This window comes from Natator depressus, chromosome 1, assembly GCF_965152275.1.
Source record: "Natator depressus isolate rNatDep1 chromosome 1, rNatDep2.hap1, whole genome shotgun sequence".
Classification (NCBI taxonomy): Eukaryota; Metazoa; Chordata; order Testudines; family Cheloniidae; genus Natator; species Natator depressus.
In genome coordinates, this window is record NC_134234.1 from 29,239,906 (window position 1) to 29,253,292 (window position 13,387).

A 13,387-nucleotide genomic window follows, 5' to 3' on the forward strand; every position below is an offset into this window, starting at 1 on the left:
TCAAGTTAGAGTCAACAGACGTCTAAGACTATTGTTATTTCCCAACCTCTGTCCTCCCAGAAAAAAACAATGACATAGAGTTAACATTGCAAAGATATTGCCTTAGAAAAGGCGGCAACAACAACAACAACAACAAAAATTGTGGTTCAAAGTAGCCTACATGTTATAAGTATGAAAACTGAACATCCCACCACCAGCTCTTGTGCAGTGGATCTCCATTAAATGTGAGTGGCCTTTGCATTTCATTACAAATTTCTTTAGCCCAATCTCACTGGGAACAATGACAAGAGTGGAAAAGCCTTTCTATTGCACAGAAAAGGACTGTTTTACTACTGTTTAGGAGGAACACATCTTACCTGTCTGTGCTGTTGAGAGATGGGATACTGCAGTCCTGAGATTTGTTGGCTTTGCTGCATTTTCTGAAGTATCATCTTCTGCTGCAATGCTAAGGATACGTTTGGTGGCCTTTGAAGAGGCTGGTTTTGGAGAGGTTGAGTAGGTTGCTGCTGTTGCTGTTGCACTGCAACAGGGCTTTGCAGCTGCTGAGGATAGTGCAGGATAGAAGGCTTGCTTTGGGATCCCAAAACTGAAGGCATCTGCTGGTTAGTTTGCTCTGAGTTAAAATGACACAAAGGCTTTGTGTTGCCATGATGCTGCTCTAATGGTGATTGAGTGTTGTTTATAAAGTTTCTATTGAGATCCTGAGGCTTTGGTTGCATTATAATGTCAATAGGGCTGCTCTGGGTTGGGGCGTTTGGTTTATAGATGTAGTTATTCATCGCTTTGGACTGATTCCCATTGACAGGTACCCCAGGCATGGCTGAACTCTGGGGGCTGAACTGCTGCTGACGAAAGGAAGGGCTGGGAATTTTCTCTTGTACAAATTGTCCTGGGGAAGGGCCTGATGGGGACAAGGTGGGCCAGCTGGATGGCTGGGTTTGCTGCTGCTGCTGCTGAATCAAGGCATGCTGTTGTCGGTTGGCTGCTATTTGTTTTAGCTGCTGGGCGTGAGATACTTCTTGCCAGTTAGTCAATGGTCGATTTGAGACTGAAGAGACCTGTGACGGCTGTGCTTGATTCTGAGGCACCGAAGGGATTGGTGAAGAGGTGGACATGGCAGCACTGGACATAGTGAAGGCTGGTCCTGTAGAAGAAGGCCTCATTTGAGGGGAGCCCACAGGTGCCTGATTCAAGCCTGGTGAATATTCACTCTTTATCACAATTTTCTCCATCTGCAGAGAAGATCTAGCAGCGCCTCTCTGGTTTTGCTGCCCGAGATCAATGTTAAATGGCTCATCTTGTTTTATGGTGGCATTTATCATATTTTCTAGTTCAAGGTCACTCATTGGTGGCACCGATATGTTAGTCAGTTCATTAAACAGCTCCTGAAGCTCTGGGTCCATCATCTGTTCCCCTGTATCTTCCCCATATCTGTTAGGGAAAATGTTTTCATGGGACATATGATCATCCAGATGTTTGCTGCAAGATATGGTTTCTCCTGGTTCTTTCTTGACCTCTTTCAAAGGCATACTAAACATATGCCCACTAGAGTGGGTACTGTTTGTTAGGCTGCTGGTCTTTCTTTGTGATCCTTGCCCCACAGACAAGGTTCCTGACATTGACTGGCTTTGGCAATTGTTAACATGTCCGCCTTGTCCCATAGAAAGATTATCACCCACTCGTATCCTCTTAATATCAAGGAAAGAGTTATCTGAAATACCATTGGGTCTCTTGTTGTTAGCAGGTGATAAATTTACCACCAGCTTCCTCTTCAAGGAGCCCTGGAGCTGAAAAAAGTGGGGAGAAAATAAATAATTAATTGACATTCAAGATCCAGTCCATAGTCAACTCAAAAGTAGGTTGATACTAATTTGATGCTTATAACATGAAGATCTTGAAAAATTAATTAACAAACGTTATGCAATACAGTAGTATACTCTGGAAATTAGCAGAAATTTGTGATACTAAAATTAATAGAATTGAAATAGATTTCATAAATTTGAAGGCTAGCAGGGCCCCTTATGATAATGTAATCTAACCTCCTGTGTAACACAGGGCATAGAATTTTGCCCAGTGATTCCAGCATCTACTCCATAAGATCGTTCTTACTGGCTGGTATAGAGTCTAAGGACTCGCTAAGAGACGTTTTCAGAGGCAAAATGAGTAATTAGCCATCCAGCTCCCACTGATTTTTGGCATACCCAGATTTACACCAGCTGAGGAGCTGTCCCCATATATTCAAATATGTCTGAAGTAACATTACTAGGAGAATTTTACCTTGTTCACATACTGAATTTAAGGCAGTGGAGTTATGCCAATTTCAGCTAAAGATCTGGCTCATGAGATACCTTCTACTGCTGTACTATTTTTTCCAAATATGTACGTTAATTTATTAGGGAAGAATTAGGCCCTAGACATTTATGTTGTGAAATGTCTGCTATAAAATTAAATACAGGCTATGCAACATGACCCAGCTAACACTGATCTGAGAACCATAACTGTTTCATTTCCTTGCTTTTGAACATTTACGTATATAGTTTTATACACTCACAAACAGTGTGGGCTAGATATTGAAAAATATACACATACAACTGCACATCTAGTGTATGCTCAACTACCACAATTGGACATGCTTTATCACGTATTTGTGTGTGAAAATTCCCACCTTGCACATATACAAATCAGGTGCATAATTCTGCACACCTTTACAGTACATAAAAGCAGCTAGACATGTTTGAAATGCGTGTTTGAAATTCAAGCCCAATGTATGCATCCTCCAGTACCTATAAGCAGAATTTCAGAAACACTTCATAATGGACTGTATTCATTCACATTAATGTTAATACTCTTGTTGTGTCTTTTGCTCTTTACACAACCAATGTACTATGAAGGAACATCACTGGCACAGTAGGCTCTAAACAACTGTATTTATTAAATATACACAATATCCAAGCCTAGATACATATGCTCTGGCTAGCTTCTGCAGCATAGAACACAGTCATTGCTACTAGAATGCTTACAAACTATTTAAAGAAGTACTATACTGGTGTGTGTGGGGGAGAGGGTGTTGCTTTCATTTTTGTCACTTAACCATAAGTACATTGACCCAGGTGATTTATGATAATATGTCATTTGATGAATGGCCTGGTTTTTACCTTGGTCTAAGAAACCAGGGCCCATGTCAAGGTATGCTATCTTGTGAATATCTGAGGCAGAAACAAAAAACTGACAATCCCAGGTCTCCGGTAACATACGTCATGTTTTTTTTGCTAACTATGGTGACTTGTGATACCATAAAAATCACATTTATATTATACCTTTTCACATATAGATGGCCTTGAGTTTGTAGAACAGTATTCTGGCCTGTGACCCCCTGAATTTAAGGACTTGTCTGGAGTTGTTCCTGATTAGCTGTTCCTTATCAACTCTGAGTGGATACTCTTATTCAGAAATATGTGTCTACCCATGGAATTAATCAGGAACATCTTCATGTGTAGACAAGCCCTCATATGCAGTTGGTGCTTATCCTTTTGTACCATTCAGGTCACTGAATAATCCCCTCAAAACAGCATGGGGAAGATATAAAAGTCTGTCAACCCGCCTCCTAACATAAAAGAACAAACGTCATGTTCCAAAGATGGTGGGATGAACTGCCATTTGCAAATCTATAATCTAGTTTTGTTCTTTCACTTTATAGCTGAAGACGTTTTGGTGTCTGTTCTATTTTCACCCACATAACTTGATGCATTCAGTACACTGAGTTTGTATTTTCTCGTTCATGGCACAGTCAGTGAGATTTTTGGCTGGTCATTCACACTACAGAGTGCAATGACTGTAATCTGGGTAGCATGTTTCTTTGTAACACATGAGTCACTGTACTTTCCTTTGCATAAAACCAGAAAACTACATTTCCTTTCACCATCATCTTTGCTATCATTTTGCTTATTAGAAATCATTCTCAAGTCCCCAGATTCTTCTTTATGGGAAATGGGGAAGTCCCTAGTCAAAGTACATGTTTTGCTCTCCTACGTTTTGCTGACAGAAGGACTAAATAGATGATGAATAATGTATTCTCTGCATAAAAGTGGGTTACCTGGAACTTATGCCTTTCTTGATTAACTTTGCATTTGCACTGACAATTTGAAACATGACTAGCTGTTTAAAATGTCCACATACTCTCAAAGCCCTTGGACAATGGGCCCTGATGTGATTAACAATGTTGTTGCTGAACAGCACTATGTGTATCTGATATTTAAAATAATATTTGAATTAACTAATAGACAGATGTAAACAATGCCACATGAGACTACTTCAAGAATGGAACTCTACAGACAACTATATACAAGAAACCCATGGATCACCACACCTACCTTCATAGATCCAATAACAACCCCAAATACACCAAGAAACCTGTTATCTACAGCCAGGCACTCAGATACCACAGAATATGCTCCAAGGAGAAAGTCCGGAATATACACCTTAATACACTCAAAATTGCCTTCGCCAAACAAGGACATTCCAGAGAAGTAGACTGCATCATAGAATGGGCCACTTTGAGACTGCAGAATACAGAAATAAACCCCCCTCTGATTGTGTACCCTTAGTTGTCACCTATTACCCCAAGCTGGAACTGATATGGGGTATCAAACAACTACAACCTGTACTCAGTGGGGACCCCATTCTGAAAGAAGTCTTTCCTGAACCCGCTCTTCTGGCCTTCAAACAACCCCCCAGCCTCTCCAAGCTTAGCATGAGAAGCAAGCTTCCCACAAACCAGGACACACCAACTCAAAGTGGCACCAGACCCTGCCAGAACAACAGACACAAAACCTGCAGACATCTCTCCACTGCTACAATGACCAGCACCCCCAGAACACACCTTTCAAGGTCCACAGGATCTATACATGCCGATCACAACATGTGGTGTACCTCACCCAGTGCACAAATGCCCCAATAACAATTATGTGGATGAAACCAGACAATCACTATGCTCTCAAATGAACTCACACAGGAAAATGATAAAAGACAAAAATACCTTAGCACCTGTAGAAGAACAGTTTTCACAAAGTGATCACTCTATACCTGACCACTCAGTCCTCATCCTCAAAGGAAACTGTACAACACCTTCAAAAGACAAGCCTGGAAGCTTAAATTTGCAACTTTGCTAGACACTAAAAATCCTGGATTGAACAGAGACACTGGATTTATGGTTTATCACAACAATCTATAATCTACTAAAGCCCCCCTCCCAGCTGCTTTTCCCCACCACCTCCCTTCCTTTCCCCCACCTTGAATGGACCCTTGAAATATGTAACCACTTATGCTAAACAATCTGTTCCACCTTTTATTTTGCTGTGACACTCTGAGTATGTTTCTCAGACCTCAAGTAAAGCTCAAATGGGGAAACTGAGGCACAGAAAAGGAACATGATTTGCCCAAAGTCACTGGCAGAGCTGTGAATAGAACCCAGCTCTCCTGACATCCAGGCCAATGATCTGGCCACTGGACCACATTGCTTCTTCTGTAAGTTAATTATGTAATGACACTATAATGTATGCTAGGTATAAAAATATGAATATATTGTTTTCAGATACATCTCGTGTTTCTTTTTCTGCATCCTGCTAAAATGCTTGCAAAAAGGGCCCATTCATTTTAATTTTTTTTTAATCTTCAGAACATTTTGCAAATATTAATTAATTCATCCCAACAACAGCTCTGGGAGGTAGGTACATGCTGTTATGCCCATTTTACGGAAACAGCAACTGAGACAGAAAGAATAAGGGGTAGATCCTCATGCCCTGCTAGGATAATTCTGTGCTCCCCAAGAGGTACAAAGGTACCTTCAAGCAGCTCAAAAGGGGATGCAGAGGATTCTCTCTGCTTTATGAGACTGATTTCCCTCTCCTGTTTAGACATGGGGGAGGGGACAGGAAAGGGAAACATACAAAGGGTGGGGCCAAAGCACTCATTCTTGATTGGCTGGAGCAGTCTCATAGGACTCGACCAATCCCAGAGCCATTTTCCATCCTCTCTTCAGCTGTATCAAGTTGTTCTGAAAACTGCAGTCACTTTGCACTGCAAGGGTTTTCACCTATGTGTTTAGTGGTGGGTTGTGTTTTGTTTGGGCGAGTTATAATCTCCCTTATGCAAAGTGCCCCATCAGAAGCTTACGAAGAACTATGCTTCTATATCAGCCCAGCAAGAGGGAATCAACCAACCAGTCTAATCTCATTAGCTATGTTTTTATGTTGGCATCCATCGCTGTAACATCTGAACATTCTGTGCATGCGGGCAGGGAGAGAAGGGATTAGACTTCGTCCTGCTTTTAAAAAAAATAGAAGGCACCTATCGAACATGCTCAGAACTAATTTTTCAGTGGCTGATAACTTTTTTCATTGCCCAAGCAAAGCACATGCACCTCAGGAGGAAAAAAAACAGCCACTTCCATTTCAAGCATCAGCAGTTCATGTTGTAAGCGAGGACTTTAAGATTTGGCTCCCTGTATACGTGACAAATGTTTTTTGCACCTTACACACAAACACATTTCTAGGCTAGATGTATTTGTGATTATAAATTTAAAGTGATCTGACCTGTGAAATATTGAAAACATCTATGATTGGAAATCTGTAAAATGACAGAAACGAGGAGGTGAAGAAGCCCTTTGTGTAAAGTGCTATTCCACAACAGGTAGGCAGTACTTAACATCAAAGTGTTTCCTGGCAGATAACATTATTGTAAGATCTCTTGATAAACAGGGTGCTGAGGAGCCAGCATGGATTCATGCACTTACAGCAAGGAAGCTCTGGATTACTAACTGCTTAAAATAATGGTTGTGAGACAGGGTAGTGCTTTTACTGATCCTGTGGCGGAATAGTGCCAATAGAATGCAAAACTCTAGAGATGAGTGGTCCAAATGTCACCGAGTGATAGTCACCCTGCACAACGGAATCAATCACTTCACACTTAAACCCCATTGTGAGGACTTAAATGGGATTTAGGAGATGTATAAATCTTGTGCTGGCTCCTCTGCTGAGGGGTGAATTTTACAAAACTACAGTGTCTAAAATGAGCACGATGGTGGTGAATTTTTGTCAACATTGCAAAGGCACAGGGGCCAAATTTCACTCTCATTGACACTGTTGTAAATCTGGAGTAATTCCATTGATCTAGTCATTAGAGTGGAGTAAAAAAAAATTGAAGGAAATTTCAGTTTTTTGTTGAGAATCCCAAACTTAAATCTAAACCTTTTTTTCCCCCTGAAAACCATTATTAAAAACTTTGAAAAACAGTTTCAAATTTTTGTTGAAAAAATGAGATGTTTTCATGGGAAGTTTAGAAAACAATAGAAAACTTTTCAAAATTTCCAGGGAAAAATAATTGGCATTTTTCAACCAGCTCTTCTAACAACATGAGGGCCTGATTCTGACATTGGCTGCAAGCAGAGGACAGTCGCTGACCTTTGCAGGAGTTGCATGTAGGTGACCAAGGACAAATTTTGGCCATCACTGTTGGCAAATGACAAGGATGCTTTTTAAAATTCCTTTTTGATTTAGTCTCAATTTCCTTATAACTGTTTGCTTTGTGCAGGTTCTTCTGTTGGATAGCACTCCACAGTTCATATTTCCCCTTACTTTTAAATATTGTGTGTGAATATGGTACTTGTGAAAAGTTCTAAGTTGACAGTCTTGCAGACTTAAGTATTTTGGCTTTCCACAGACCAGGTAACGCAGCATCTCCCCACTCTGGCCTGTCAGTGTATCTCTACGGTCACCTGGAAGGGCTTTCTTCTATGGGCAGCAGAGAAACTCAGTATCCATGCCTAATCAATCCTTGACCTGCCTACAGAGATTATCAATTTGTATCAGCTGTGAACGTCTGTCTTCTTTAAATGTCTGTACCTAGCCACTAAGGGCTGGACTGAACCACCAACTTATTTCAAGTAACAACTTTAAGTCATTACCAACCTAGGCTGGCTGAAGACCTAGTGGGGAAAAGATCTCCAATCTCCTAAAACGTCCACTTTCCCATCACTGGAAATTCCATACTCAGAGCTGTGGCAGTATTAACTTCTACTTTAGAACAATGGATGATTTGCAGCACAAACTCATGCAAAAACTTCTTGAAAGTTACTACCAATTTCAAAACAAGTGATTATCATACTTGGAAATGTAGTGAGGCAGATGACATGGTGACATTAAAAATTCATAGGGTGTAATAGTTTTGACATGCATACAAACATCTTTGCACCTGCTCTTGTAAAAACATAAAATATAATCAAAGCTGCTTTAGAGGATGTCTTTTTGACTGTTTGCCTCTCAGACTTTTCCCAGTCTTAGATTTGTTGTATGTATGCGCTGCTTGCATTGATGGAGGCACTGTTAACAATATCTTTTATATTTTGAGAGATGGGTAGGATTTTAAATTAGCTATATGAAAAATACTGAAATAATCAAAGAAGGGGTTTTGCCAGAAAGTTTGTGCAGAAGGATGACAAAATTAAAAAGGAACCCATTTTAAAGAAGGAAAATACATTGCAGATATTTTATTACTTGTATTGTGGTAGTGTAATGCCGACAGACCCGGGTCGTCGGCGGGCAGGATTGAACCAGGGACCTCAGGAGCTTAGTGCACGAGTCTCTACCACATGAGCTAAGAGCCAACTCACCATTAGCTAAGGCTGTAGAGCAGACTCAATCATTGCTCTCTCACTGGTCTCAGTGCCACTAGAGGGGACAGAACACCACCCCAAGGAAGTGTGTGGGTTACAGTAGCACTAATGGCCTCTATCAGGGCTGGTCTACACTACCGCTTAAGTCGATGTAACTTACATCGCTCAGAGGTGTGACACCCTGTGAGCAACGTAAGTTACACTGACTTAAAGCTGTGTCCACACCATGCTATGCTAGCAGGAGATGCTCTCCCGCCGACATAGCTTCTGCCTGTTGCAGAGGTGGAGTAATTACACCAATGGGAGTGCACCGTCCTGTCGGCAGAGTGCATCTTCACCAGATGTGTTGCACTGATGTAGCACAGTAGTGTAGACTTGCCCTCAGGATCCCATGGTGCTAGGCACTGTGTGTCTTCCAATACCTGGACATGACAGTGCATCTCCTTAAGTATTTATGACCTGAGTCTGCAAGATGCCATTGAAACCATTCCTCCTACTGAGAGATTTGTTTGCATTATTTCCCAATGAGACACTCAGCACCCTGCACAATCAGGCAGTTAATTTCACCTGGACTTGGTCCAACCAGGAGAATCCCAGACAGGTGCCTGACGTCCTCCCCATGTTATCTCTTTTCCCATTGGAGTGGAGGCTGAAGACTACAAAGAGATGGAGTGGAACACCCTTTACTCCCCATCAGTGTAACGCTTCCAGAGCAGTGCAAGGCTTCTCTTTCCACAGAATTGAGTGTTCTGCCTCTTGAGTGCTCCTTCCTTGATGCTGCAACCCCACACACGCCCTCTGGGCCCAGGAAGGAACAAGACTTCTTACTATACCCTTACAAAACAAATGTTGCTGGTAAGACCTGGCGAAAATGATCTCCCACCACCTCCATTCTTAAATCATCTGGCTGCTTTAACAGTTCTCTTCTGCTGAAGGTGGACCTGACCCAGTTATAATGCAATGTTGAGCTATGGTGAGGGATGGCTCACTTCACTGGCTCTTCTTAAGATTTAAAATGCTCACTCTTGTTTTGAGCAGCAGACTTCTTGTACATGAAGAACAAAGCTGAAACCATACATTTTTTATCTTGATATTAACTTTTACCTGTCCTAGCTTCAACCCAGAGTCTGCACAAACATGACACATGTTATGGAGATTTTAGCACAAAGTGCAATCTCCAGGGTGAAGTTCATCTTGGAAAAAATCTTAATTGTTCAAGGTGGATTGAATTCTGGGAACTCAGTCATCCTCCAGTCACCCTTGTAGACCATAGTAGCACAACACAGTTAATTCTCTTGCTAACCAAATGATTAAGAAGTGATACAAGTCTTTCCCACATTTACCGTAATAAACATTACTAAATCAGAAATTATAGTAACAGATAAGGATGTTCTCCAGCTGACAAGTATCCATTTAATTCTTGTTAGTTGGGGACAAGGCTGGAATAGTAATCAGTGTGTTAAAATCCCACAATTTACCTTCATTTATGGAAAAACAACATCTCTTGCCAATTGAAATTACCAATGTAAAAATGCATCTATATTATCCACAGCGTACTGTCTAGAAATACAACAACAGGGCTTTGGTCCAAGTTGCTGAAGCACAATAATTATATCTCTTACGCAGATTCTACATCTGATGGATTATAAAATCTCATGTCTAGTTCTTAGTGTTTAAGGAGAATAGGAACACAGAGAAACAGTACAGCTTTAAATAGGTCACAATTGCTAATCAGGATATAGCATTTGTAATTCTGTGCAAAACAAATAGGCATGAAAGATCTGCATTCCTTATGCTATGCGCTGTGTGTTTTTCTTTTAGAGAACGCTCCCTTCTTTTCTCTCTCCAATTCCTTTCAACCATGAATAAATTAATGATCACTTTATGTGCAATCTACAGAAATTAATGTCAACATTTATTGTCATGAAACGTGGAGCAAAGAGTAATGCAATCTGAGTTTGGGGAAATACAAATGCTTAACTGATCCTATCCTGATGAGAAGGAAATATCAAAGGCATTATAAATGTTGACAGGATGATCAGGCATGTAAAAGAGGTCACCCAACACCACCGTGCACATTGTTTACCAGTTTTGTAAATCAGCTTAAAATATTTAAAACACATACTGTCTCACACAGGAAGCTCCTAATCCTCAAAAATGTGGCTGCTGTTATTTGATTTGCCTTTAGACACTACCTCACATAGTAGATTTAAACAAAGAGATTACTGCGTGCAGTCTGGCAATTGTTTTCAATGCAGCAATGCCTGCAGAATTGAGTTTGTGGGGTCACGATTATGGCACACACATATATAAACCACACCCATAGATTTGTATTACCTATCTGTGCCCCAGTATCCTACACAACACCAGCCGGGTTTTAAAAGTTCAGTCAATGGAGAGAGAGAGAGCAGACATCCAGCCAACGCCAGAAACAAGGAAACAACCAGACCACTCACATTTCTGGCGAATTAACACGTCACATAGGAGACTCACGCCAACCATTTGGCCTTGAGGTCTTCTTCAGGGCAATTTATAGTTCACAGGAGACACAGTCATTGCTTTTGAGTTGAAACCCTGCTTCAGCGTACCTAGTCATTCTTCCAGTATCAAACAAACTCCACCATATGAGAGGGGGAAAGTATTCCTTCCTCCACGGCTTTCACCAAGGTTCTTAGAAGCAATCAACAAAATTGTTCCTCATTGGAAGGAAAGGTTAGTAATCTTTTGCCAAAAACTTCAGTGGACAAGTGAAATTTAGGATCAAATCTAGACCTGGCGTAAGAACAACTTCCAAGAAATTCAAGTGGAGTTGATGGTTTAATTTGACCCACACTGGCACCCAGCCTCTCCTCTTTCTGTTCAGAAATTGCCTGGACTGCAGTGTCTTGTTTCTCACCTATGTCACTGTAGCAGAGAGTGTTATCTTGGTATTTGATCACAGACTTGGAATATGTATGACGGCAGTAATAAAAAATATCCTTCCTTTGACTGGCTGTGAAATGAAAGTGAACCAGTTTGGGATTTTAAGAAATACCTTGTACATAACATAACTAAATTCCAGATTATGGCATCACCTATGCAGTATATTATATTCCTCTTCTGTTAGGATAGCAACAAATGTGGACAATAAGAGTTCTGCTCAGCTACTATGCTGAATCAACACTGCTATGTAGATTCAGAGCATACAGAAGCAGTCCCAGCAGGAATCGATACAAGGAAACTGTTCCCACAAATCATTCCAATAATCTGAACCTCCTAAATTCCAGCTCCACAGGAAGCAGCCCAGTAAAGAGAAAACTAATTTCTTATGTGTCCATTTACTGTGTTAGTCACAAAAAGTTATTATTGTGGCAACTAGCACATCACAAACACGGCTGTTACTCTGAAACCTAGCACATCACAAGGTCCTTAGCTGAGAGCTCCCCGAAGAAGCTCCTTAAAAGAAGCACACACAAATCAATATGCCATGTGATGGCAGGTAACTGGCAAATGAATCTTTATAGCAAATATATGAACTTCACCTTCTCATGGATTGCATATAAGGAAGCCAAAGACACAAGTAACATCTTAACTATGTGAGAGTTGCGCTATTATACTGTTCCCTTAAGGGAGCGCATCGGATTGGTGGCTCTTAATTGGCATAGATAATCCAACTGTTGACCAAGCCAACCGATTCTGAATAAGATGAAGCAGAGTTACTAAGGGAGTCAATGACTTTCTTTAGGCCCTGATTCAAAACCCACTGGAGTCCATTAGAGTCTTTCAAAGGACTTCATTGGGCGTTGGATCAGAGTCCAAGGAGAGGAAGAGCACAGGTGCGTACTACTGGGCACTGCTAGCAAGAGTCTTCCAGTCTCTGGCACATGGAGCTCATGCATACTGCCACCTCCCCACAGCAGAATACATATTTACACCAACACTTGAAGAAGAATCATCCTTTCATCCCTCAAGTGGCCCTCCAGAAAGGCTGGTTGTCAGGGCAATGTGGTAAAAGCTTGCAAGTTAGACCTGTTCTGATGGATACATATTTATTCCTATTTAGTGAGTGTCTATTAGGCATTTTACAACCTAAGAAAACATCTACAAAAATTCAAAGAGATCCATATCTAAAAACGAAACCTACAATCTATTGGAATTCTCTCCATTCCACTCCCCGCCCCTTCAGGAAAAGTTTAGACAAACAAGTAGGCCTTGCAGTCTGCACATCTGAGGTATGGATGAGAATTAAGAGTTATTCTCCAGGGCTGCTGGTGCTCTGGCAGATATGGATGACTTAAGTCTAAGAGCTGTCAATCATGCCCCTTGCATGAGGACTTTGGGTGGGGAGAAGAGTGGGGAAAGAATGTTTTTCCACTATTCATAAGTGGAATTCCACTTCCCAACTGTATACATACCAGTATTCATCTGCATAAATATATGCAGTGTGGATCAGTGTTTAAATCAAATGAAACAGTGGGCCAGAGTCTAGCTGAGACTCTGGCCCACTATTTCATTTGATTTAAACACTGATTCACTGGTGTAGCACCTTTGACTGGCCCAGTGCTTTTATGAATCAGGGCTGAAGGCTGATTATTATGACCCAGCATTTACTGTCACTGTAGATTCCACCAGGAACTTTTGTTGGATGTCTGTTGCACCTCGTTTTTTTGTCCTGCGATACAGACTTTTATTGAAAGAATTCAGTGGAGCAGGCAGGACACCAACATCTCTTGACCATCT

General features: G+C 41.1%; 1 protein-coding gene across 1 annotated transcript in view; it reads right to left on the reverse strand.

Annotated features, from left to right (window-relative positions):
- The window catches only part of MAML2 (mastermind like transcriptional coactivator 2), a 280,358-nt gene that overhangs the window by 92,572 nt on the left and 174,399 nt on the right, over positions 1 to 13,387 (reverse strand). The window contains exon 2 of the mRNA XM_074957015.1: positions 357 to 1,787. Coding sequence (XP_074813116.1) covers positions 357 to 1,787 — 1,431 coding nt within the window. The remainder of the gene's footprint in view (positions 1 to 356; positions 1,788 to 13,387) is intronic.